This window comes from Rhodamnia argentea, chromosome 7 (genome assembly GCF_020921035.1).
Source record: "Rhodamnia argentea isolate NSW1041297 chromosome 7, ASM2092103v1, whole genome shotgun sequence".
NCBI classification, from domain to species: domain Eukaryota; kingdom Viridiplantae; phylum Streptophyta; class Magnoliopsida; order Myrtales; family Myrtaceae; genus Rhodamnia; species Rhodamnia argentea.
The window spans coordinates 26961172-26987586 of record NC_063156.1 but is presented as its reverse complement, the minus strand read 5'-3'; the positions used below and the strand labels follow the sequence as shown (position 1 = coordinate 26987586).

At 41.8% G+C, this 26415-nt stretch overlaps 4 protein-coding genes across 5 annotated transcripts; all 4 read left to right on the top strand.

Moving 5' to 3' along the window:
- The first annotated feature begins 1859 nt into the window (after positions 1-1859).
- On the top strand, positions 1860-15531 carry LOC115752039 (transcription repressor OFP12-like). Of its 2 annotated transcripts, XM_048282577.1 has the most exons (2): positions 1860-1974; positions 14618-15531. In XM_048282577.1, exons 1-2 carry the CDS (start codon positions 1901-1903, stop codon positions 15288-15290), a joined length of 747 nt encoding a protein of 248 aa, XP_048138534.1. In that variant the 5' UTR covers positions 1860-1900; the 3' UTR covers positions 15291-15531. The 2 variants fall into 2 exon arrangements, with proteins under 2 accessions (XP_048138534.1, XP_030545928.2); XM_030690068.2 differs by lacking the exon at positions 1860-1974 and having other exon boundaries at positions 14540-15531.
- On the top strand, positions 2033-4064 carry LOC115752057 (protein MARD1-like). The gene is made up of 3 exons (XM_030690102.2): positions 2033-2625; positions 2694-3491; positions 3629-4064. Exons 2-3 carry the CDS (start codon positions 2710-2712, stop codon positions 3723-3725), a joined length of 879 nt encoding a protein of 292 aa, XP_030545962.2. The 5' UTR covers positions 2033-2625; positions 2694-2709; the 3' UTR covers positions 3726-4064.
- Positions 15532-18469: 2938 nt separating the features above from the next.
- LOC115752058 lies at positions 18470-21417 on the top strand. The gene is made up of 3 exons (XM_030690103.2): positions 18470-18884; positions 20812-20953; positions 21036-21417. The coding sequence occupies exons 1-3, from the start codon at positions 18607-18609 to the stop codon at positions 21138-21140; spliced, it is 525 nt and encodes a 174-aa protein (XP_030545963.2). The 5' UTR covers positions 18470-18606; the 3' UTR covers positions 21141-21417.
- A 985-nt stretch (positions 21418-22402) lies between these two features.
- Positions 22403-25321, top strand: LOC115752018 (cation/H(+) antiporter 15-like). Its single transcript, XM_030690041.2, has 3 exons — positions 22403-22700; positions 22982-23977; positions 24059-25321. Exons 1-3 carry the CDS (start codon positions 22470-22472, stop codon positions 25319-25321), a joined length of 2490 nt encoding a protein of 829 aa, XP_030545901.1. The 5' UTR covers positions 22403-22469.
- Positions 25322-26415: the final 1094 nt, after the last annotated feature.

The window sequence follows — 26415 nt, the reverse complement described above, 5'->3', positions numbered from 1 at the left end:
AAAAGGTCAAGAATTTTCAATCTCTTGAGTCCATACATTAAATAGAACTTACCAATAAAATCTGGTGAAGAACGTGGATCAAATGAAGGAAAAATTTTGCAAATTTAAGTCTGTTAAAATATGTTTTTTGGGGGGCACATAATTTGAGTGTTTATCATCCTAATCCGAGTTTATCATTCTAATCCGAGGATGAATAAATGCATTGATGGAAGAGAATAACAAATAAGATATATTTCTGAGGTGGGCCAATGTCTATCTCATGATTTAAAGAGGAAGATGCGGACAAAAACAATTGACTAAACCGAGCGAGTCACGACAAAATTGATTAAGACAGAGAGAGAAGAGATAAGGGAATAGAACCCATACTTATTTGTTATCATTGATTTGGATAGTCGGACTTTTGCTTTAAGCTATAATTATCCTCGTCCACGACGGACGTGGGTTGTGCGACAAATTGGGTTCATAGACTTATGCGCCTTTTTGAAATGCTGAGCGAGAATTCGAGAATTTCTTGTTTGCTAATAGCGTGTCGTGGACCACTTCCTCTATGTACCATTAAATCGAACGTAATAAATCGTTGATCATCGTATGACACCGATTGTCGAAAGAAGATGTTAATCAACCAACGGATCTCAGCTGCAGTAAAATAATGTACGATACACGTTGTAAGTAAGAAGATTTCAAGTGTCGCCGCTGTGTCATCGTGGCGTAAACATTGAGTGTATTGCCGATGCATGCAAAACCGTGACTTGCGGATCTCAAATCGTGAGTAACTATTTAGAATGATCGGCAAGAATGTGGACGGTTACGATTATCAGATTTTTGATGGATTTTTTTTCTTGCATTGATGACTCGTGATTGATATTCGAGTACAAGCTTCCTACAAGAAGCGTTCGGCTTTTTTTTTTTTTTTTTTTGGTTGAAATAACATTTTATTCACTTTCTTGGGATACAAGAGATAAATACCATAGATCAATTGCAAAGCAAAACAAATCCCAAACAATTTCAAAACAAAACAAGTTTCAGATAATAAGAGAAATAATTAGAACAAGGTAATGGGTCACACATTCAAAGAGCACATCTATAACTTCTTCATATCAAAATCGGCGGCTGATCACCGAATCTATCTTCGATAATGAGCACATATTGATATTTTCATTTGATACTGTGGCTTTGCTTTTCCACGGTATGCATCTATATTTAGCGTCCCAACACTATCACCTAGCAGAAAAAAAATGTTGAACGAGCATAGATTTGATACTTATGAGGGCGAATCTTTCACTAAGATGTAATTTCCTTCGAAACTGGATAACAAAATCCGAGAAGAGCAAAACCTTAAAAATATATACGTAAAAATCCTAAATTTAAATTAGATTGAGATAGGAATCTTCTAAAAAAATGAAAGAGAAAAGTTTCTAGGTCTAGACTAAATCAGAAAAGAAAAAACTCTCAAACAAAGAAAAGCAAGAAAAACGAAATCGGGAATCAAAATAGCTTAATAAAAGGGGAAAGGGGAGGGAGAAATCAAGCTCAACCTCTTCCTTCTATGGAGGTTGAAGAAGAAAGTTGAGAGAGAGAGAGAAACTAGGCAGCTAGGGTTTCAGGTGAGCGTCTGTCTCAATGGAGCTGTGGTCCTGCGCCGTAATTATTGGGAAAATGACGTAATTTGTATGTTTGATTAAGGAATTTATTGAACGCGAAAAGAAAAACCATTTGAAAGTGGTTAATAAGACGTATGTGAAGAAGTTGTCAAATCTCTTACGAAGATCGAATTGCAGCCACGGATATTTGGTACCAAAGCAAAGCTCCAATCCGAGCATTTCGTCTGTATATAGCCCCCGAGAATGATCTTTTAACACGGGATGTAACGTAAGAAAATGACAGACACCAATGACTCTGCATGTACACGCCTCCTTCCTCTTTATATGCCACGTCTCTCCTCTCTCTCTCTCTCTCTCTCTCTCTGTCTCCCCCTTAAAGCTGCCTCTTTTTTTGCAGAACTGGAGCTGAAAGAAGAGAGAGAGAGAGAGGGGGGGAGAGGGAGAGGGAACAGGATAACATTGATGACGCAGAGAGCGAAGCAGACCCACCACCCAGGCCAGAGACGGGAAAATAACGTTAAAGTGGGGAGGGGATTTTTCCTGAAGTGGGAGTTGCTCTCATTCACTCCCTAGTGACGTTGATGATTGATGGATCGATCGATCGATGATGGTGTCATGAGCGCGCTTTGTTAAATCTGCGGCTCCATTTGATGTATTACTTCAGCCTGGGAGGATCAGAGTGATTGTTCTCCTGCTGGCTAGGGCGGTTCTTTGACCTGCTCTGTTTTCCGATCCAGCAGCTTTTGTTGGCGTTGCAGTTATTGCTCTCTCCTTTCCTTTCTTGCTCTGAGGATCGAGGAATCCAAGAAAGACTTTCACGCAATACAGAGAGAGAGAGAGAGAGAGAGAGAGAGAGAGAGAGATTCTGGTGGTCATCCACGGAGGCAACAGAAATTTGGGCACATTTTTTTGCTATTTGAAACGGCGAGGATCATCTGCAGCAGTGATTTTTGAAAGGAGCTCATCTTCATCTTTGACGATACCAAATCACAAACCAAAAGACCTCTTTCTCCTGATTTGTGAAGTAAGTTTCTTTGCTCTCTTTCCCTGTGTGATCGTTCTTGATGCTAATTTTTGCGACTGTTTTGGCAGCGAAATTGGGTACTAAATGCTGAGGAACAGGCCAAGAGCAGTGACAGGGAATAAGCAAGCATTGGTGGCCGATCAACGGTCTCAGTCCACCACCAACCCTCAGAACAATCCCACCTCTAATAACAAGTCAATCTTCCCATCTTTCTTAGCTTCGAGATTCATGCATTTGACGATCAAGACTGCACTCACCCAGCCCAAATACGTAATGGTTGCCGGTAGTCCTAGCAGCCCGACCATAACCCATCACATCAATCCTTTTTCTCACCTCAAATTCCCATTTTGGTACCAACACTATCACCAACATCCGAGATTCCCAGAGAAATTCCATGGAGTCGACAAACACCCATTTCGGGAACTCGACTCCACCACAAGGGCCGGCCTCGCTCTCGTGGACACACTGTCGAACAACAAAGCACGCCCCCATCAAGAATCTGTCGTCAGAGGAAGTGACAGACTGGTCTTGCCCGGATCAAGATCGAAACTTGAGGCTCCTCCTGTTCAAGAGCCCGCGGTTTCTCCAAGCGGGTCTCCGAATTTCGCGTTTCTCGATGATCTAGCGTCGGCGAGACGAGGGTGTTTGTCTGTGAGCGAGATGGAGCTCTCGGAGGACTACACGTGCGTGATATCTCACGGCCCTAACCCGACGGCCACTCATATTTTTGGTAGCTCTGTAGTGGAGATGTATTGCTTGTCCAGCGAGGTTAAGAAGCAGACACTGCTTGGTCCGGATAGCTTCCTCAGCTCCTGCTACACTTGCAAGAAGGGCATTGAACAGGACGCAGACATTTACATTTACAGGTACTGGTCCACCCATTTTTAAGCTCAAACGGGTTCTTGTTCTCCTCCTCTGTTTTCCTCTTCTTTTCAAGCGCGTAGAAGATAACGTCGCGAAGATGATGTCAGATTTTTCTAATGCCGTTCTCGTTTCATTGCAGGGGCGAGAAAGCTTTCTGTAGCAGTGACTGCCGGTACCAAGAGATTCTGCAAGACGAAGCAGAGATCGTTGCAGAAGCCGATGGCGTCTCTCTCTGACTCGACCACTTCACACCTCCCAAAGTTTCATGCATCTCGAGAACTACTATTTCAAAATTCCAGAGGGTTTTATTATCCATTTCACGGGACTAAACATATGCCAAATTTGGGAGCACTTGAAATATATATATATTTTTTTGCCCTTTTACCCTTCTTCACATCACTCCTCTCCTGCAGATAAGACATAATGGAGAGAGAGATTTTGTAGAGCTTCCTCCATTGATTATGATTTTTCTCAATTTTTGGTTTGGGAATCTGCAGAAGAAGCTAGCAAGATCTCTACTTGTTTAATATTTTCTGCCCTTTCTTGAGCAATAATAAACCAATGCTTGCTTCTGAGCTCTGCCCCGCAGGCCCCAGCTACCTCCTGGCTGATGAAGTATGAAAACCCATGTCGTCATTTTTATGATCAAATCGTTTACAATAGATCGTTCTGTACATGAGAAGATCATGACAGGAGTTGAACTTTTCTTTAAGTAATCGAAGCAGATTGTCTTCTCTCATCACATCAAAGCCTTATCCCTGGCTTCGGCACTGGTTGAGTGAGCATTTGGGAGACCATTCCTGTTTTATGACGCGAATGTCGTCCGACGCTTTTGACTTTTCCCCACGCATTGATCCAGACGTGAAGTCACTTTCAAGTTCGTGATCCGAGCAAAACTGATTGATGCGGCAAGGGCTCTTCTTGTTCAAACTCAATCGTTTGGGTTGAATTCTGTGCAAAGATAAGGGCTTAAGTCGGCGGCGGCGGTGGTTTTCGATTTGGATTCTACCTCTTTGGGAAGGAAAAGGTTGATTTTGCATTTTGGAAGAGTTAGGGGGCTTTGCCAAGAAGTAACTTCATTAGTTGAAATTAGGCAGGGGTTACTTTGAAATTCCGGGCCGAAACCTGATTCTAATATCATGTTGAGTTTTTCAATCCAAAAGTTCAAATCAAATTAATAGAGGGAGGTCATATGTACATAAAGTGTTTATAAATGTGATAGACAAGCAACGGGCAATGCTTCGATATATATTAAGGGAATGACATAAATAATCCATCAACTTTCGCCTAACGTGTAACGTTGTTCTTCGAATTTTTAATTTATTTAGATGGGGTTTAAATTTTTGGTACATCTTCAAACTAATACTTGACTTGTATGAAAATAATCAATGTAATTCTTTCATTAATTCAAGTTGGGAGATAACATTGGACCTTTTTCATGTGATTTATGGATTAATTTGAACATGTACCAAAAGTTCAAGGAATACATAAAAAATGTTAAATTCTCGGGGACGACATTGTACTAGACATGGCCGGTTCCTCAAAACCACCGGTTCCTCGGAACTTGTGGTTGCCGGGCCGATTCTGGTTCCATTTTTTAATTTTAATTTTTAAAATAATAAATAATAAAATAAACATAATAAATTATAAATTATAATCAATTTGTACATTGTAATAAAATATGGGAAAAAAAAGAGAGAGGAGGAATGAGCTTGAACTTAATGAATTATTATTAAGTGCCTATATATCTTTTTGGAATAGAAGAATCAAAGCTCATGTAGTTCTTTTACCTTTGATAACCTCAACTTATCTCATTGTCAATCGACGTTACTCGTTGTGGTACCCATGCCGGTGATATCTCCACAATCCTCACTAAAAATTTCATATTCTCAATCCAGCTCTTGGTGTCGAAATCTAGTCTTCGTCCAATCGTCGACACAAGTTTGAGCTTCCACGGACTCCGAGCTTAATCTTGAACGGCGAGAGTCCAAAACTAATCATCTAGCGCTAAATGTTTGTTCAATTGCAACCATTGAAAAAAGGGTTGCTAATATCTTGCGAGCGATGAGGACAAGAACTGGGTAATCGATTGAGTGACTCTTCCACCACTTTAGGATTTGGAAATCTATATTATGTTATGCATCACGAAACTCAAATTAAGTGGTTAAATATTTTTCTAATTTAAAAATACTACCTGTTGCCCATTTTTGTTTTTTTTTTTTCTACTCTTGAGCATATTGTACCTTCTACTTCTACTAAGTGAATACATCAAACATATTGAATTTTCAAGGACGATATTGCACACCGGGTTAAAATTTAGGGGCTACATTGAACAAATTAAAAATTTAGAGATCACATTACACATTGAGTCATAATTTAAGGACCGCTCGTGTTATCTTTCCTAATTCAAAGTAAGTGATATGGTAACCGAGGAAATGACCAAAAACGATTGTTATGTTATATGGTGTTATTAACTTTTCATTGTTCAAGTCTAAGAGCTCACTATGGGGTTCGCTTGAAAAATAACTGCTTGTTTGGCTTACTTGCCTTTGCATAAAGGGCATGTTGGTAAAAGTATAAAACAAGGATGTTGCGGAAAACAATACGAAGAATATTAACCTTGGTGGATTAAGACCGGCTTACTAACTAACTTTGCTTATCGTATTAAAAGAAAGAGCGTAATGATAATCCCAACGGCGAATTTCGTCATTAGCTTTTGGCACAATTAGACGATGATGCTAATTGCGAGACTTCCGCGTATCTTGATGACGAGGACTTAAGCCTATTTATAGGTTTTTTATAAGATGATATTCAGACATCAATTATAATTGATCGGGGATGTGCGCAATCCAAGGAGATATGTACATGAAAATTCCGAGAAATATGAAGAGAATTAAGGAAAATATCCTGATTTTCTTTGATACAGTCCCATTGCGTTTTGTAGATAATGTTTTTCACGGTTTGTACAAGTACCGTGTCTTAGTCGTCGCATCTAGCTCGTGGTCTATATTCTGAATTAGTCTTGGGATACAAGTTAATTTAATCCCAAAGTCTTCTTTTTGTAGATGTAACGAAGAAGCTCGCGCGGCTCATCCATTAAATAAATTCCCTCAATTATCAATTAAGAAAATATCAGCGACGGCCGAAGAAGGTTATTAGGGAAGCTAGATCAATGTTGCTTTCCTTAATCATCTACGTAGGCGTAGCTCTAGCAATTTACTTGTAATCCATTTTCCTTTAATTTTTTAGTTTTGTTTAAACAGTGAATTCTTTAAAAAGAAAAATCGATATTACGGCAAAGATCGTAATTCAATCGGGTGGGTCCCTTAGTAATAGACCTAAAAAAAAAAAAAAAAAAAAAAACTCCAGCTTTAGCATTTATCCCAATTTTCAATTTTTTTGTCTTGTAAAAAATCTCGTAACTTTTTCTTTTGTCCCAATTTTATAAGCCTAATATAAAAAAAAAAACCCCATAACTTTAGAATTTGTCTCAATTATATTCAAAACTTTCTTTCGTCTCATAAAAAATCCTGAATCTTTACTTTTGTCCCAATTCTACCATTTTTAACTTTTCATCCATAATCACCATTAGTTAATTCTACGTGGCTCGAATTTCCTCGCTGAACTTACCAATGAATTTACAAAATTCGGAAATATCAATTCGTCCAAATAATCATATCTCCACGTCTAACCGTTCTTTGGGCTGTTGAGTGCGTGAAAAAATCGGAAACGCGCGATCTTGAGTGGCTTTGTATCTACCGGCAATGAGTAGGGGAAGCAGACAACATAAGAGAAGTTAAGAGTTTTTTTTTTATGTCATTTTTGCTAAGGTGCAATTTATTAATGATGTGAAAATGCCATGTAGGATTAACTAATGGTGATTATAAACGGAAGACCAACGGTAGTAAAATTGGGACAAAAGTAAAAGTTGAGGATTTTTTATGAGACAAAAAATAATTTTGGATATAATTGGGACAAATGCTAAAATTGAATTTTTTTTTTTTGTATTAGACCAGTAGAATTGAGACAAAAGTAAAAGTTATGTGTTTTTTTTTGAGTGTTAGGCCCGTGGAATTAGGACAAAAGTAAAAGTTGGAGGTTTTTTTTTGTATGAGATAATTAGGATAGATGTTAAAGTTGATTTTTTTTTATATTGAGCCCTCAGTAATACAATCTCAAATTTTGGGTCTGATCAGAGCCCGCATTGTCGAGCCAGCTTTGTTACATATAGGCCCAGCCGCTCGCGCCGCCCGCTGGTCGGAGCTGAATCTCCATGGAGTATCTTGTTCCAGTAATGCTGGGTGTATTTATGATTAGTATTCTTAGCGTTATGCATCCACGTCGACTCTTCACGTGGCTAAGCATGCTCGCGTTCGAAATCAATTGCGTGACGAGCGTGACCTTCGGTGTCACTAGAGCTCTCGAATAAATCATCCCCGAAGGGTCTTCAATCACCGAACCTTTATCGTCTTAACCTTCGGTTGAACGATGAATATATCAGGCGCGCTTATTCAGTTCGGATCGAAAATTCAAACAGATTCTCATTTACAGCTACGTCGATTCCTCAAGGCATAGTAACTACTTCGAACCTCTCGTCACTGCATCCCCGCCAAGCTATCTCTTCGTACGAGCTATGCAACAACTAGGCAATACAACACGAGCTGTTCAGAGATTCGCTCACCCCACGAATCGAACTCCCCACCCTGTCTAGGCCAGATGGCTGTTTTTGCCGCCGGACCAATCGCTTCGGTGGTCACTCTTGTTATTGTCTTCATTGACGAGAGATGGGCACACTTGATTCCTTTTCCTGGGCCATTGCCTTTGGACCGTGGAAAAAGCAGTGAAATGGGAAAAGCCAGTCTTGGCATATGATCGTGAACTCCAGCGGACTCCGGAAAAATGACACGATCCATCGATTATCATCCCACAACAGGCAAAACACCCCTGTTGTCTCAAGCCCACCCGAGCTTCGATCTGCTTCGTGTCCTAGCGTTGGAAGTTTGATTCGCAGCCGCCGGGTCTAACGGTCGATGTTTTGTTAGAGAAAGGGGAAAATGCGAGCGATTGAATTCGAGATCTACGGTTCCGATTTGATGAGGAGATCATCGTTGTTGAAGACAAACCTGCAAAGGGAATTTCGATTCGAACTTCCATCCTGCAAGAAGAATACAACACTAGAGTTCCAGAGTTACTATGCGACAGACAAATCCAGGATAAAAAAAGCTGTGTTGGGTTCAAAAAAAGCTACCTGAATCATATTCCTTCGAAAGTCACGAGCTTCCCGTTTCGGTAAAAGAGGAAGTTTCTCTGTCTTAGGCTAAGGGCCCACATGGCAACATTTTTGTTTCAAAAATCAATTTCTTACCGGAAGTCGAATTTTCTACTTCTACTCAAAAGCAAAGTTGATTTTTCTACTTCTGTTCTAAAAGTTGATTTCTGATTAGAAAAATTCGTTTGGTAACGGTTGAAAATTTATAATTTTGAAACATTATTAACACAAAATTTTTCATGAAAAATTGTCGGGGAGCCGGAAAATTTCTACTTCATTTTTAATTTTTCTAAATTTCTATACAAAATAATTTTTATTATTAAAAAATATTATTTACTTTATAAAAAAAAAAATTATGATTTATTTTTACTCTGGTAGCCGAAAACAATGACTCGTTAGTGTCGGGCAACGATGGGGGGCGGCGGCAATCGGCAGTAGTCGTGGCCGCAGTGTTGCGATTGTCGGCGGGCGGCGGCGGCAGGCTGGCAAAGGTCGGGGGTGGGAGGGGCGGGCGTGGCGATGATGTCGCGGTGGTTAGAGGTGGGTTGTGATCGCCGGTTGCCGGTGGCAACAATCGGTGACGGTTGACGACAATCGACGAAGGTCGGCAATGGGTGGCGACGGCAGAGGCGTGGTTGGGAGAGAGAAGCGATGAAAATGAAAAAAAAGGCCCACGTGAGAGAGATATTGATGTGGAGAGATTTTTACTTCTAAAAGAGAAGTAACTGTTTTTTTAACTTTGCAATTGGCTCAAAGTTAACTTCAGAAGTAAAAATTTATGTCGGAAGTAAAAATGTAATATTGCGTAATCAAACGGATTTTTGTTCAAAATTTCATTACCAAACGGATTTATACTCCAGGAAACTTTTTTGAGCAAAATTCATTTTTAAAAGTGTTACCATGCGCACCCTAAGACTCTTTGCCTCGCAATGTCGGACCAAGAATTTTAGATTTTAAGGTCAAGGTAAAAAAATTTTGAGTAAGAGTTCATTTGTTTGAAGAAAAAGTATTTTCAAAAAATTAATTTTAACTTTTCCGTGTTCAAATGACGGAAAATTTTACTGAAACCATTTTTTGTGGACTGAAAATAAAAACTTAGATTGGGGTGAAAAGGAAATCATATTTCCAATCACCAAATAAATGAAAACTAACTGTTTTCCTTGAAATTAATTTTCATGAAACATATTTTCCTTTATCGTAAAGTTTTTAGTGAACAAACACACCATATTTCAAGGAAAACTGTTCAAAGGAAATTGTTTTCCGACTTTTTAGTGTTTTGAATGATGGGAATCTAATTGATATGCGGAAAATGTTTTCCATGCATTGAAAATAACAAACTTAGATTAGAAGAGAAACAACTTCCCTTTCAGACAAGATGAAAACCACTTTCCTTATACCACCAACAAACGAAAGCTAATCATTTTTCTTCGAAATAATTTTCATGGAAAATATTTTCCTTTATTATGAAATGTTCAATGAAACGAACCCACCCTAAAATTCTAAATTAATTACTCTTTTCTTTCACGAAGATGCTTACCTGACAGCATAAGTTTCTTTTTTTGACCTGGATGACGGAGACCACCACTAGCCATCTCAACCATCGACATTGACTGGAGAAACGCATCGCTTGAAATCTCGACACGATACCTTTGAAGTTTGTTTGCAAAACAAACAATAAAGTGTCTTTACTTTATTCCACATTGAATGGAAGAGAAGGGGTGAAATACTTTATAAGTTAGAAGGCTATTGTAATCTTCTAAATAGAGAAATGTACAAGTAGGTTAGACCCCACAATACCAGCTTACGGATGCGCGATTATTAGGCACTTAGCATGCTTGGGTGGTCACGGTTCAAAATTGGCACTATTTAACCATTTTTTTTTTCGGTTTTGACATAGTAATAATAAATTAATTGTTAGACACTCTTGTAATCTTTGAAATGTTTGTGTCTGTTCAAATATGACTACCGGTCAAGCATGAAAAGGTATGTCCAAACAATATGTTATTAAACATGAAGAGTTGTGTTCGATATAGTTATTTTCGAAATAAAGAGTTATCTTCTCTTCGATTATATATATACTACTATTTTTCCAGAACTTTCATTTTTGTTTTTTTCTTAAAGAAATACATCCTTCTTCTTCAGTTATTTCCCTTGAGAGATCTTAGAGAAATATCAGAATTGATATTTGCTGTTCTCAATGAGACTTTGTTGTATCCTAAAATATCTGATTTCATTTCATCCTGCTTTCTACGTATTTTCCAACAAATACTTCCAACACCAAAGTTCATCTTAGCGTCCCAACATAAGCACCTATTGTTATTCGGTCCGTGACAAAAGGAAAAAAAACCATCCTAAACCCATTTCAATCCGTCGCATGAGATAAGCGTTATGAACGTTGAATAAGATATTTCTCTTCCCCTTACACGATTCAGCGTTCAGCCTTACAAAAAGAGCAGGCAATGCATGATCGAAACAGATCATTGCTGCTGAAGATGCTCTGCGCAACTGTCAGTTCTCTTTCTTTCGTTTCCTGGCAGATGATCTCGTTGTGCTCCCTGTCTCGTTCTGAGTTCCAACCCCACGAGAGATTTGAGGGGAAGATCTCCCGATTTGCCTTCATGATAAAAAGAAAAGGAAAAAAAAAACACAAAAGTACAATTGCATGATTGTCTAGCTTCGAGGGAAGAGAAATTATTGTACTGTGCTATGCATCCCAAGTGTCTGATTTGCTGAGTTCAGCAACCAGTTCAAGAGCACGGAGATTATCTGTAACGGGCCTGGATCGCTGGTGTTGACCAGTTTTGCTATTTCAAGAAGCTAGTAAGGTCTCGATTCCACGGGATGGGATGTAAGCGGGGCTCGATTCAAAGGGTGAACAGATGGTTTCGCCAGTGACCTACTCGAATTCGATTCTCCGCATTGCCGAGTGTAAATGGTTTCGGATTCGAGCTGTCGATTGGGGCTTTTAGCCGATGTCCTGCACGGTACATTGAGACGGGGAACATCGTATTCTCTCGAAATTTACCTACCGAAAATGGGGTTTTTCCAAATCATGAGGCACGGGTATTTCAATGTGTGATAAGAAGTGCAGTGTGGGATCTACTACATTCAGGCCTGTCCCACCCGGCTGTTTCTGCAAGGTCTCCCACCCATGTGGGTTCTTTTAAAGACCACAACTTGGTCCTTGAAAAAGGGCCAGGGACAGTAGTCAGCTATTAATCCATGCATATGTTGCTAGTTGTCCTGATTTTTTTCCTTCCTTTTTACAGCCCAAAAGTCCGTCTTTTAATCACGGTTTCACGAAATACTCTCTCAATCCATGGAATATCCGAGCCTCTCGGAGCTAAAATTTTAAAAATCGACGAGTTTGGAGGGAAAAAGAGAACTTTGAATATGTGAGATCGAGATCGAGAGAGAGAGAGAGAGAGAGAGAGAGAGAGAGAGAGAGAGGGGGGTGGATGAAGTTTCTTGAAGGACAATAATGCAGAAATCTCATGTGGGTCATGGCTCTTGTGCCTTGGTCATCTCTCTGTTTCTCGAGTGATGGATCATGTGATGTTGATCTCTCGAGAATGCCAGTTTTGTATCGTTCCTTTGGGCTAAAAACTCACGGACGGAGCTCCCTGTCCCCCCTTAAAAGATAAAGCAAAACACTTTCCCCTTAGCTTTTGCACGGCTAACTTTCACCATAACAAAAGAACCAATCTCCCCACTTCTCCCCCTTTTTGAGTTGTTATTATTTTACCCTGTCTTCAATTTTCATTTATCTCGACAGGCTCAATGCCTCCGGGGGGGTTCGTGTGAACTCGGCGGGCGGCCGCTGTTAGATCCCGATCAGGACCCTCCGGAACCGACGGATGCGATGACGTTTCCAATTAGGCATCTCGGGGGAGTTTGGGGGAAAGTCTGAAGCTCTTGAGTTATCAAGGAGAGTGCAGTGTGATGTGAACTGGTAACGGAGGGCGTTGGATGCAGAATGAAGCAAACGGGCGGTTACAATCGTTGCAACCAAGCAACCGAACCCGTGGAGGGATTCGCAAGCGTTCTGATCCGTCCACCTCACCAATCGTAGCACATCGAGTGCTCTGTACTCCTTGGACGCGATCGAAAAAATAGTCTAAAAAGTCTTAAATTTATTATCTATATTAATTCAATTTTAAATCTTTTAATTATATTTATTGAATTCCGAAATTTTTCGTATTTTGCCAATTGAGTTTGTCGGGTCAAAATTGGCCGAAAATTGCTAACGTGGATGTCAACCGTCTTCGTGGCATGACTGGCACTGATGTAGATAATTTTTAATCAATTTGTAATATTTTTTGAATTCATATAATTTTTTTCATTTTTTATCTTTTCTCGGTGTCCAACAAGGGTCATCGAGCCGTACCGGGCCTTGCACAAATCGGCGAGGGCTAGGCGACGCTCCCCAAGAGGTTGGCGAGGGCCCAACGACCTCCTCGGCTTCTAAGAAAAGAAAAATAAAGAAAAAATAAAAATTCAAACTTCAAAAAATATTAAAAATATTATTAAAAATCATCCACATGAATACCAGTCGTGCCACGTTAACGATTTCCGGCCAAATTGGTCATGTGAACTCAATTGGCAAAAGGAAAAATGATTTATGATTTAATTGGTAAAATTAAAATGGTTATGACTAAATTGACAAAAATGTAATAGATTTAAGATTTTTTGGACAAATTTTTCACGGTGAGCTGATGCACTACAAACACTCCTAATGCTCTATGCGGTGGTTGTGGAATTACCTCGATCCACCCTTCATGCGCCACGTCCAAGTCAATAGCCCATGCAATCAGGCGGGCTCGATGCAGAGCTACCGCTTTGGGAAGGCTAGACTCGGTTTGGATAGCATGTCTCGAGAATTTTCTCGATCCGAAATGTTGTGATTACAGCTAGTCCGTCGACACAATGATACGAGAATTCACACCGGTGGTTGGACCGAACCATCCCATCAATCTGCCTGCGTCTAGCAAACTACTTGATTCGATCAAATGGAATCTCCTCTTAATTTAGAATCATCCACATGTCCAGGATGAAGAAGGTTCTCCTTAACCGGTGCATATCCAAATGCAATCTTGACTACTTTAATTGGGCAAATTTAATATGTACATAAACTTAGGTAGGTTGACAAATTTGCACATGCACTTTGTATGGTTGGGCTCCTGAATTAGCGACCGACCCTAAAGTCTAATAGAGATGTAGATTAAATTTATGAAAGAATCAATTACAAAAGTTAGGTCATTTTTAAATGGTAGATAACCAAGCTAGAAATTTCAACTTAGAAGTTAACTTATTAGAGGGAAGGGCATCATGTTACATGGATATAAACTTCCACCGCATGTGATGAGGCATATATCATCCCATTGGTGACCTTATTTCGGGTTAATCACAATATTCCGATAGTCTATGCTAGGTAATTTGCTTGAGTTAAACCGTTAGACAACGAAGACTGCCCACGGTATGAGCATTCGATCTTGAGTAACTATCTAAATAATGTAGGCTCTACTTCCTTTAGGTGCGTTTATTTCATAAAAAATAAATGATTTGAAAAATAACTTTAAAAAATCGATTACATGTACGCTTGAAATAATTAATCGATAAAAAACATATTCATTATCGATAAAATTTGAAATTATTCGGGAAAAACGGAGAATGGTAAGTCAGGTCAAAATTAATGATCAAATCTCCCGGTTCATTTTTAGTATATACCCGGTTGATACAACTCTCTGTCAGAACACGGATATAAATACTAGAGCCTCTTTGCCTTCGATGTTCTGTCTGTTCTGTTCTGCCCAGCCCACCCATCTCTGCAAAGTCGCCTACAGAGCTACTGCTCTCTGCCCGAAATCCGCCAATGCCGGCCACACTGCGCAAGAACCTCAACCTCTGCTTCACGAGGTGGGAGCCTCCGCTCTCACCCCAATCCCCGTCCCCACCGTTCTCCGCCACCCCCACCTCCACCCTCATCAAGAACTTCAACACCCTCTACGACCCCACCCTCCACCCCTCGTCCTCGTCCTCGTCCTCGTCCTCCTCAACCTTCTCGACCTCCGACGCCGCCGCCGCTGACCTTGACCTCGCCGCCGCCTTCGCCTCCCAGCGTTTCTTCTTCTCCTCCCCGGGCCACTCCAACTCCATCTTCGACTCCGCGCCTTCTGTCGCCGCAGCCGCCGCCGCCGCCCCCAGGCCGGAGCCCGCGGCGTCGCTTGTCGACGACAGCGTCGCCGTCCCCACCTACTCCCCCGACCCCTACGCGGACTTCCGGCGGTCCATGCAAGAAATGGTGGAGGCGCGCCAGCTGTTCGACGTAAAGTCCGACTGGGACTTCCTGCACGAGCTGCTCCTGCGCTACCTTGCGCTGAACCCCAAGAGCACCCACAAGTTCATCGTCGGCGCTTTCGCCGACCTCCTCGTCAGCCTCATGTCGCAGCCACGGCAACGGAGCGGCCACGGCAGAGTCGAGTATTCCCACGGTGGCAACGGATGTAAGATTTTCCGGCGCCGCATTAATTAGATTACGATAAACACTAGCAAACCATGTTTGTGCAGTCGATTAAACGAAAGAGGGACCACGATGTCCTATCCCCGATGCACAAAATGAATTCTTTTTTGTGGGGTAGGCGTCATATACGGGCCTTCCCCATTCTGTGTCTTCATGTCGTGTACATCAAATCATATATATTCAAAACTATGGTTCTATGGAGTAACGTGGCCTACTTATCACTCTCGTCAAATATGGATTAGTCACTAAGTAGGAATCATCTTTTCTTATTTTGCTGCTGTAAGTTGAGGGAAAAGAGCTGAAGGGACCACACTATTCTGAGCAAAGGGCAGTGTTTGGCTGTTGTCGTATTCATTACGCGCCGGTTTTGCGGATCGGGAGTTTGGTCCTTGACTCAAAAAATGGGAAGAAATATGAGTGGGTTGATGACTATAAGTATGAACATCATTCACATTTTGATTTTGATTCAGTGTTTGCATGCGAGTGCTATCCGATCCGTAATTACAACTCGCCAATAAGACGTGTAGTCGGGCAGATCATTCCTATTGGTAATTGGTGTACATGAATAATGCTGATTCTGAAGTTAATTTCCTCAATGATGCTGCCACCAAGTTCTAAGGGGAGAAAGCAGTCGAATTTGTGTATCTTTCTGACATGATTGACTTAAGCCAGAGATGCGGTTAAAATCCGTGGCCATGATTCAAGAATAGGATCAAGTGTCCTCTTTTGCTTTTGGGTCGCGTCCGAAGAGAGGGGGATCTTTGCATCAAGACGGTATGGAATGCAGAGAGGCAAGCCAAAATTGGACTGAATTGAAAAATTGCAGATGCTGCCAACGACAGACAAGGCTCAAGGAATCTTCTGTCTGTGTATGTATATGTCTAATGTTCTTTTCGTTTTTTCATGCCAAACAGGTTGATGAAACTTGGGTATGAGAAATGGCGATAGATCCGGCAAAAATGCGTAAGAGAAGAGTACGATAGTTTGAAGTCTTTGTTTTGTTTTTTCTTGAAAAAAGATTCCATTCATAAATTAGGATAGTCTTGAGAGGTACATCATAGAAGTCTTTCAAGACTAGCAAATCTCAAATAATTGCAAAAAAAAGGCAAAGCAAATAAAATAGCACGTTCTGTAGCTACAAGCAATCTCTCATCCTTCATGAATATATCTGTCAACGTAAATGATTACACGATTACCATTCATAAATAAGGAAAAAGCTTGAAGGTTGGAGGAGGGTACACTCACTGGGCAAGGTGTCTTTGTTTTGTTTTGTTTTGTTTTTGTTTTTTCTCGAAAAAAGATTCCATTCATAAATTAGGATAGTTCTTGAGAGGTACATCAAAGAAGTTTTTCAAAACTAGCAAATCCCCAATAATTGCAAAAAAAAAAACAAAGCAACTAACAAAGCACGTTCTGTAGCTACAAGCTATCTCTCATCCTTCAAGAACAGATCTGTCAACGTAAACGATTAGCGACCGATCACCACAACTAGATTCAGTGATGAAAACATGTCGAGAACTCCAATACCAAGTGCAAGGGCTTGCGGTGCTGCGTCTAAATTCGACGACCTCATTACCCTCGCCTAGTAATAACACCAACATCAATATATTCAAAAAACACAAATCAAGTACCTATAAGGAACTTCCAGATCTATATATAGATTTAGTTCGAGTGAGTAACAACACCGAATCTAGAGCTAAATCTAAATTGGGATAGGAAAGCGTCATAGTCTCAAAGAGTTTGTGGTGCCGCATCACGAATGTCTTCCTTGGTGCCTGTTGACTAGACGAATGATCGAACTAGTCTCTACATTTACTTAAGATTAGCTGCAGAAATTTATTCACACTCACAAACTCCCAAAACAAATTGGAGAGAAAAGAAAAGATAACTCCAATATGAATTCCAAGAAGAAATCTTGAAGAGGAGCCAAGAAATAGAGACAAAAAGGAAGGGCGATACAGAGAGAGGGGGGAGGGAGGAGAGAGAGAACCCCTGCTCTCTCCCTCCCTCCAGATGTGCTACTAAGGTGGCGGCGAAAACCTAGAGGGAGAGGGAGAATATGCGAGAGATGAGGGGAACTTTTCCCTTTCACCCATATGGTGTCTTTGTTGAGTGTTTATCTTAGGAAAAATTTCAAATAAGGGTATGATATGCCTTCATTTTCTCAAATAAGAATCTGAAGCTTCTCATTATTTAAAAGAAAGGCACGGCTAAAAAGGTATTTTTGCCCTTTTACTTTTTGATTTTTTTTTCTGCTTTTATCTTTTCCTTCCCCCATTTTTTTTCCCTTTCCTTTCCTCTCCCCTCCCCAGCCCTCACCCACACAACCCAGGCGAGGGTCGCCCAGGCAAGGGCCGCCCTTGCCCTCGCCCTCGTCCGACCCCGAGGCCGGTGATGGCCGGGGGAGGGGAGGAAAAAGGAAAACAAAAAAGAAAAGGGAAAAAAAAGAAAAAATTACACAAAAAAAGTAAAAGATGAAAATGCTCTTTGAGCTGGTCTTTCTTTGAGAAGATTTGAGCACTTTAATCCCTTACTTGAAATAAGTTTAACTTCAAGCCTTTATTTGAAAATTTTCTTTTATCTTATGACGTGTCCTTTTTCTTTCCTCAATTTCTCGAGGGAAAAAAAGAGAGAAAAATTCGCGAATGGTCGGAGTGGATTGTTGTCCGGAATTTCCAACGCAGATATAGTTAACCTGGCTTGCGAGTGATTACTTCGTACTTTCATGGAATTGACTCGGTGTGAACTTGATGCATGTGTTAGGAATGGGAAGATGAGAATCTTGGGAGTGTGGAAAAATAAATCCATTTCGTATTGTAATCGTGACGGGTTAAATGTGTTTGATCATGTCGACTTTGGAGAAAATTCTCAAAAGATATGCAATTTGAGCCGTGTCAATTCCGTTCGATACTTGTATTGGAGGTTGATCGATCATAACAATAGTGCCTATGACGTGATTAGGGATCATATTTTCCTTTCATTCTCGTGCCATACAAGATTTACTATTTCGCGAATCGTCCCATATATCAAATTACAGACACCGAGTGCCGGATGCTACCATATATATATTTTTAAATCTTTTATCAGAAAGAAATTGATACCATTTACATAAAAAAGTTTAGTGAGTACAAGTTTAAAGCTTCACAGCATAACAAATCAAAAGGGGGCGAAGGGGATGCATGACCAGCTATACGACGAAACATGAACGGTTCGCTCGCTTTGGTTGAAACGGCGTCGCTAGGTCCTCCTATCCGGTTCTCTGGCTCACCCCAATGGCGAGTGGCGACCGAGCTACAGGTGCTGCCTATCTTTCTTCGACGACAAAACAATGGGGACGGTGTCACCGCTCCCGCTCTGTATCTCTTGTTTATGGAGTCCCTCTCTACCCTCTTCGCGAACCCACCTTCTCTCGCCATCCGCATCTTCTTCTCGCGGGAAAGCAGCGACGGGAAATTGTCGACACAGAGCCACGGTGTTCGCCAGCGGCCCGAATGAGCGGAACGAGTCCATGTTCATCGACGAAAACGGCGTCGTCGACGACATGGATGGGTATTTGAACTATCTCTCCCCCGAGTACGAGTCTGTATGGGACACCAAGCCTTCCTGGTGAGACTTCCCAGTTTCTTTCCCATCAGTCTTTTGTTTTGTCCTCTTTCAATTCGCGATGGTGCGGCAGTGTGTAATTCTGGTTGTTGTATGTCAAGGGGAAGCTTTTGATTGACGTGTTCTTGTTTCTAGTCGATTCAGCAATTGTTTGGGGGTTTGCATTTGAAAGGTCATCAGGAACTTCTGATACAAACAACTATATAAGCTTTCCTAGCGAAAAAAAGTACAGTACTTTAGTTTGATGAGAGAACAATGGCTGACCATGCTTTTGACGTGTTTGTTTTTACTGAGTTTGGCTTCTGAGATTCGTGGGTTAGTTTCGAAGACCCGACAGATGGGGTTGTCCTGGTAATCCATTCATGCCTAATCAACCATTGAACTTCACGGTTTCTTGCTCAAATGGGTACCTCTTGTGTTGCTGTTTTCGTTGGTTACATTAGCTCAAGATGGTAATGGAAGTGTCACTTTTGAATAGACACTTGAACACTCTGCAGTGATGCTTAGGATATAGCACACTGTTCCACGTCCGAGTTGTTGAACTTGACTACAACCCGAGGCAGCTTTGAAGGAGAATTGGTGTTGTTCAAAGATCTTTATAATTCCATGTCGAACAATGTGGAACCATTGTGGATTATTCTAGAAACTTGTGGTGGTAGATGGCCCAAGCGCTTTTCCGAAAAATCGATTACTTATGGGGATAACTAAGGAATCCATAGATATCTTGGCAAGCAATTCAATTTGACCTGCACCAATAGAACCCATGTCAGTGATTTATGGTTTTGATCAGTAATTTGCACACTATTCTTCAGTTTTAGGTATTCTGAATAATTTCGTATTTGTTTAACCTTTGCAATGTTCTGTGCTATCATCATCTGCCTTCAAGCACTTGCTTTCCAGAATTCTTTTGGAGTTCTGAAGTACTTTACATGTAGATCTACGAGCTTTGTCATGTTTCTTGTTTACCTTGCATCAACAGAATCCTTTAACAAACTTTCTCCATGCTTAGTTGATGATTCAGATGTACGATCAGTACAACTACAGTCATAACCGTCTTTGTATGTGCATGTTTCAGCTTTTCTCCTCTTTGCAGATGCAAGCTCTATCTATGTTGGTGCCGAGTTGTCCACTCATATTATTATTGTTCAGAATCCGTTGAAAGACCTGCTTTGCAGACTCTCTGAGATGTTTTGCTCTATGTGTTCTCCCACTGGACAACTCTGTTTGATACCCGTGAACTTCACTTTTAAGACGTGTTCGGCTAATATTCATATGCACCGTCTGGATATTGTCTGATAAACTTACTTCTGGAGAGAAGTGCCATTAAGATGTTAGGCTGTCTAAAATCTTGATATTGGAGCTTAGAGGTTCTATTGTAAACTTAACATTTGGACATTGGGATTGAATGTGTCTTTTGGTTGTTCTCATTTTAGGAATTGAATGGATATCTAGGCTGCTTATAGTCTGCTTCTAGATGTGGTTATTTCATGATGCTTAGGTACAGTCGCACATCAAGCATCTGATTTCATTCTAAGGTTACTAATGGAAAATATACACCTCCTCCTCCTCCATCCTGAAATGCCAATGAGCCTTCTTCACAAACAGTCACATACCTTGTTCATATTGCGAGGACTCCAGTACTATGATTGAGATCCTGCTCTATATAATACATAAATCTGCACATGCCTCCTGTTGATGTAAGTAACTACTGTAAGAGATGGATGATGTTCTGGTGATAATTAAAGCTCATATCTCTTGAGTCTAGCCAGATTGGTTTGCTCAACTGTAATGGGTATTTATAATTTTATTTTATTTTTAATTTAGGCTCACAGGATTTTTTTGTCAAAAGTTCAAATAGGACTCTTCCCTTTGTAATAGTACTTTTCTTATTCATAACCCAAGTTTGTGCATTCACTTGTTGCATTGCCAGGTGTCAGCCTTGGACAATAACATTGACAGGAATGTTAGCGATCGCCGGTAGCTGGCTAACTTTGCATTCAATGTTGGTGACGACAATTGTATCTTTGCTAATATGCTTATGGTGGTACAGCTTCCTTTACTCTTACCCTAAGGTATGGCTATAGCCCTATCACACATCCTGCATTAAGAGAAGGGGATAGATTGGTTTTGCAAGATTTGCCTGTCCTGTTTCAGGCTTACACGAACATGATTGCCGAGAGAAGAAAGAGGGTGAGAAGTGGTGCCGAGGATACATTTGGTTTGACAAAGGCTGATGGTATAGACCAAACCTCCAACTGATTAATGTCAAAAGCATCTCATGGAATGAAAGATCTGTATTCAACGTGAGCGGAAAATGTTCTTCTTCTCTTCATTTTTTGCATAGATGCTAAAGTTTATAGTCGGTAGTATTGTATAATTGTGGTGCAATGAAGAAAAATACATTTAGCTCTTTCATGTCTCGAGAAAATGTTGAATAATGATTTTAGGTTGGAGATGGCATGAATTACAAGAACTGCAAATTTCTGGGGAAGTTGGGTTTGGATTTCATAAATGAAAAACCTTGAAAAGTTAGGAAGATTCTATTTAGTTTTCAGAACCTGCCAAATTGAATTCTTCTATTTTTCCCTTCTTGCCAAACAATGGAGACTCTTTTTTTTTTTTTTTTGGACTTTTTTCAACGATAAAGCCTGAATTTTCGTTCAAATAACGGAAAATCTCAAACAAACCTGTTGCTCCTTTTATAGAAGCAGGAAAAAATTACCAAAGTTTCCACGGCACCACCGTGTCAACGGTTGGTCAAAGTTGATCGGAAGAACTGAATTGACATAAATGTACTGAATTGGCCAAAAAAAAGTTTAGAAAAATAGATTTAGAACCTTTTTGATAATTTTCGTTGTAGAAGCAACAATGAGAGGAACAACTTTGTAATTGTTCCTTTTAATATGGTATTTTTAAATTACATTTACGCCCAAAAGTAATGTTCCGTCACAGCTTTGCGAGTGTTTAATCCAAGCTGTGCCGGCATAACCCGAAACAAAATCGACCAATATTAACATCAAGAACATGTCGCCTCTCAAGTTTTGCATCAATGTTAAGCGCCTTTCTCGTAATTTTCATGGCTGACCCGAAAGTCTGAATGAAATACATGGATTTGCTATTCCATCGATCGCTATCGACCATATGCGAAGTTGTTCCTATGCGAATCGCGGGTCGGTTTCGCTAGCGATCCATGTTCCAGCGGTTAATAATAGCTAGATCGACCCGAATCACAGCCGCGCACGGTGCCGGATAGCAAACCAAATAACCCCTTGGACAATTTTAGCTATTTTAGCACAAACAGTTTAACTGATCCTCAACAAAAAGTTTCTAGGCTTATGAGCTGTACAGGTACAAGAAGAAGAGAGCCATTGACACTGCTTTAGCAGTTGCAGAGGCCAACCCAGATAAAAACTCACAGCCCTACGAACCAAACTCCTAGCAGTTATTGATTTCTTCTTCTTCCTTTTTCTAACTCTGTTCTTTGCTCCCCACCCCACCCATTAACTTGAGCACCTTGCAGAGAGAAGCTTTTTGCTTCGTCTTCTTTCTGCAACCAGTTCAAGATCATCATCATCATCATCTGCGAAAATGGTGCTCGAAAATAGTTTCTTCAATTACAAGATCATCGTGAACGGGGAAAGGAACGAGGTGAAAGTGTGCCCGCCTGCTAATTTAACCAACTTGGATTGGAGCCAGGATCCTCTTGCCAACACTCTTCCCATTTTGTTCAGCCAAATTCTGCTCATGATCGTCCTGGGCGGCCTTATCTCCATCCTCCTTAAGCCCCTCCATCAGCCTCGGTTTGTCGCCGAGATCATTGTGAGTCCGATGACCTTATGGTGTGTGTTTTCCATTTTAACGGACCCGAGCTTATGAAACGTTGTGTTGTTTTCGAATTTCCGAATCCTAGACTGATTCAGATATGGTTTATTATAAGATTGAGCTCTGGAAACATTATTAAGAGCCTCCTAGTTTTTTCCTTTCTGTTCCTAACGCTAGCTTTCCTTTTCCCATTTCTCATCTTGGCCATCTGAAAAATGAAGAGGAAGCAACAAAAAAGAGCTGAAACTCATCAACTTTCCTACTCAATTTGCTTTCAGGGCGGCATCCTCATCGGGCCGACGTTGCTAGCAAATAACTTTGACTTCCACAATATGTTCCTTGACTTCTCGAGCGCGCCAACCATGGAGGCGTTCACCAACTTGGGTGTCGTCTACTATATGTTCCTCGTCGGGTTAGAGATGAACTTGGCTCCTATACTACGAATCCAGAGGAAATCCATAAGCATCGCCCTGGCCGGGATTCTTGTCCCGCTCGCCATAGGATTCGGCTCATATTTCGTCATTGCCCCAAAAGCTGAAAGCACGGACAAGAAGTGGTTGAGGCAAAAGGGAGCTTTCGTGTGGGGCATCGCCCTCACGGCCACCAACTTACCCGACGTCACGCGGATTCTGTCCGAAGTCAAGCTCCTGCGCACGGAGACTGGAAGAACTGCGCTGTCTTGTGCCTATGTGAGCGACATAGGCACTTGGCTGTTACTCGTCACAATGCTCACAATTTCTCACGACGACATCCTCCCCATCGCGATTGCAACGGGCGTTTTCGTGCTGCTCTGCTTGTACGTGGGCCGCCCGGCTCTCCTGTGGCTCATCGACCAGACGATGGATGGGGAGGAATACACGGAGTACCAGGTCCAATTCGTCCTCTGCGGAGTCATGCTGTGGGGTTTCCTAACAGATGCAATAGGAGTGTACTCCATCTTCGGGGCTTTCATGTTCGGTTTCATCATGCCGAGTGGCCAGCTCGCAACCCTGATCACGGAGAGGCTCGACAGGGTGACATCATGGATAATGGTACCAATGTATTGCCTACTGAACGGCGTCCGGACCAATATCCCCCACATGGTACCACAAGGAAGGACCGCCGTGCATGTGGTGGTCTTCGTATGCTTGGCTTGGGCCGCCAAGTTCTTGAGCACCGTTTTCATCTCCGTATCCTACAATATGGAAAGACGAGAAGCCGTGACGCTCGGAGTGCTCATGAACACTAAAGGACTATTGGCCATTATCGTCATCAACATCGGGCGGGATCTGTTGGTACGGCTCTGTAATTCATCGTTCACACCGCGATTCTAGTTGAAGTCTCGTAAGCCTTGTGATTTTGTTTATGTGATGCAGCTTCTGGACATTGAGTCATCTGCGGTGATGGTTGTAGCACTCCTGGTGATGACGATCACAGTCCCTCCCATCATCAGGCACTCCTACAGATTTGAAAAGCCTCTGCTTGTGCACAAACGGAGGACCATCGAGAGCAACGGGCCAGATTCGCCGTTTCAAGTCCTGGCGGGCATCTACTCAACACAGGGCATGCGCGGCATCGTGAACCTACTGCAGCTGTCTCATGCTACCAGGCAGTCCCCGATCCACGTCGTGGCCGTCCACCTGGTGGAGCTCACAGAGCACACTTCGGCGGCGATGCTGGTCGTGCACGACGCGTACAAGCCGAATTCTCACAGGCCAGGCGAGGAGCACGCCAAGCCCGAGACGGATCAGATCATTGAAGCCTTTGAAAACTATGCAAGGGAAAGCGACAACACCGTGTCAGTCGAAGCTCTGACCGCTCTGTCACCCTACGCCACGCTACACGTGGACGTTTGCAGCATCGCGGAAGACAAGCGAGCTTCGATCATAATCCTCCCGTTCCACATACAGGGAAAGAACAACGACGAACCCGAGAACAGGAGTTCTTCCATCAAAGACGTCAACGAAAATGTGCTGGCGGGAGCGCCCTGCTCCGTGGCTTTGCTGGTCAACCGAGGTCTAGGGATGTCCAACCACAGGCAGCGCGCATTGTTAATGTTCTTCGTATGCGGGCCCGACGATCGGGAGGCCTTAGCGTATGCCTGGAGGATGTCATGCCAGCCTGAGGTTCACCTGACGGTGGTACGGTTCTTCGAAGGGGACGGCGCCGTCGACCCCACGCCGCTGGACGACCCCAAGGACAGCGAAGGGGTTTTTACCTTCTTCGAGGAGCACGTGAAGCAAAGAGCCATAGACGAAGACTACATAAACGAATTCAAGTCGAAGACGATGGACAGTCAGTCCGTCACTTACACAGAGGAAGTGGTGAACGACATGAACGAAACCCTGACCGCCATAAGGCAAGCAATGGAGCGAGAATCGTATGAACTGTGCATCGTGGGACGAGGGAAACAGAGCACATCCCCGCTCCTGGCGAGCCTGTCGGAATTATCTGAGTATCCGGAGCTGGGAGCCTTAGGAGACGCGATCGTCACGTCTAACTTCGCGTTGAACTCATCTGTTCTGGTAGTGCAGCAGTATACCAACAATAGTTTGGGGCTTGAAGGTGGGTCGAGCAGGTTTTTGGCCAACGCCCGTCACTGGAAAGTCAAGAACTGGCGGCGCAAAAGCGCTTCCTAAAGCGAAGCAAGAACACGAGAACCGGCGGCAACCGCCCGCTCATCGGCTACACCCAAAGCAGGTCCAGTATCTCGACTTGTCCATGGAGATGCCGTGGCTTCATAGTTTCCGGCATTAGGCCCCCATCATTGACCTCGACACTAGGAATAGATCTGAAATGGAAACGGACATACCGTGCTCCGAACTGCCACCATCCGATGTTTGATGTGCCTTGTCCCCCCCGTCAATACTTTTTGCCATAGACGTCCGATCGGGGTCGAGACATTCTGCCGTGATTTTTGTTGTGTGCCGTGCATTCAATGAATTGTGGGGCCTCCTTTAACGTGAATGAATCCCCCCTTTATATAGCCAAAGTATAGAGTTTCTTCGAGGTATCCATCGGTTCATCTTTCCCTTTTAAAAATCTAAAGAATATGTCCTTATCTTTCGGACGGGAATAAAGATAGAGTCCCATTCTATGCGTCGATACCGACAAAAATGAAATTCATAGTAAGAAGAAAATCCGTCGACTTTAAAAATCGTGAGGGTTCAAGTCCCTCCATCCTCAAAAAAGGACCATTCAACTCCTTAAATTAACAATTTATCTAATATATTTTTTCCTTTTTTTTAAATTCAAATAGTTCTAAGGTCTGGATAAAACTTTTTCTGCTCTTTTCGTCTTTTTAATTGACATAGAACCAAGCCATATTCTTATTATCACCGAATTTGATAACGCTGACATTTTCAATCTTTGTACCGCACGTACACATGCAATTTTCGGCCATATCATATTGGTGGGCTCAATTATTTTTCATGTTGTTATTCCAATTAATTTAATTAAACCGAGAGCATTCAATAAATCCATCCGCCATCGGTCCGATTAAAATGCAAATGGATGGGAAAATTAAATTAACTAAATGAAAACTACATGCAAATGATTTGAATATTTTGCTAGGGACTAAGATTAGGTCCTAATTTTTACTAAAAATGGTGGCCAAAATTTAGGTATCGGCACAAGTAAATCAAATACCAAAACTTTGACTTGCTTTTATGTTAAGAGTTTGTATTGTCTAATTTAACGGTGAAGCGCTTATTTTCATGTATTATTTCTTTCG

What these genes read in the sequence shown, in the direction of transcription:
- LOC115752039 (XM_048282577.1), top strand. Translation starts at nt 1,901, where the DNA reads ATGTACACGCCTCCTTCCTCTTTATATGCCACGTCTCTCCTCTCTCTC. An exon ending in TCTCTCTCTCTGTCTCCCCC is followed by an intron (nt 1,975 to 14,617) that starts TTAAAGCTGCCT and finishes ACTGCTCTCTGC; the next exon opens with CCGAAATCCGCCAATGCCGG.
- LOC115752057 (XM_030690102.2), top strand. Translation starts at nt 2,710, where the DNA reads ATGCTGAGGAACAGGCCAAGAGCAGTGACAGGGAATAAGCAAGCATTG. An exon ending in GCAGACATTTACATTTACAG is followed by an intron (nt 3,492 to 3,628) that starts GTACTGGTCCAC and finishes GTTTCATTGCAG; the next exon opens with GGGCGAGAAAGCTTTCTGTA.
- LOC115752058 (XM_030690103.2), top strand. Translation starts at nt 18,607, where the DNA reads ATGGGGACGGTGTCACCGCTCCCGCTCTGTATCTCTTGTTTATGGAGT. An exon ending in TGGGACACCAAGCCTTCCTG is followed by an intron (nt 18,885 to 20,811) that starts GTGAGACTTCCC and finishes TTGCATTGCCAG; the next exon opens with GTGTCAGCCTTGGACAATAA. An exon ending in TCCTTTACTCTTACCCTAAG is followed by an intron (nt 20,954 to 21,035) that starts GTATGGCTATAG and finishes GTCCTGTTTCAG; the next exon opens with GCTTACACGAACATGATTGC.
- LOC115752018 (XM_030690041.2), top strand. Translation starts at nt 22,470, where the DNA reads ATGGTGCTCGAAAATAGTTTCTTCAATTACAAGATCATCGTGAACGGG. An exon ending in GGTTTGTCGCCGAGATCATT is followed by an intron (nt 22,701 to 22,981) that starts GTGAGTCCGATG and finishes ATTTGCTTTCAG; the next exon opens with GGCGGCATCCTCATCGGGCC. An exon ending in ACATCGGGCGGGATCTGTTG is followed by an intron (nt 23,978 to 24,058) that starts GTACGGCTCTGT and finishes TATGTGATGCAG; the next exon opens with CTTCTGGACATTGAGTCATC.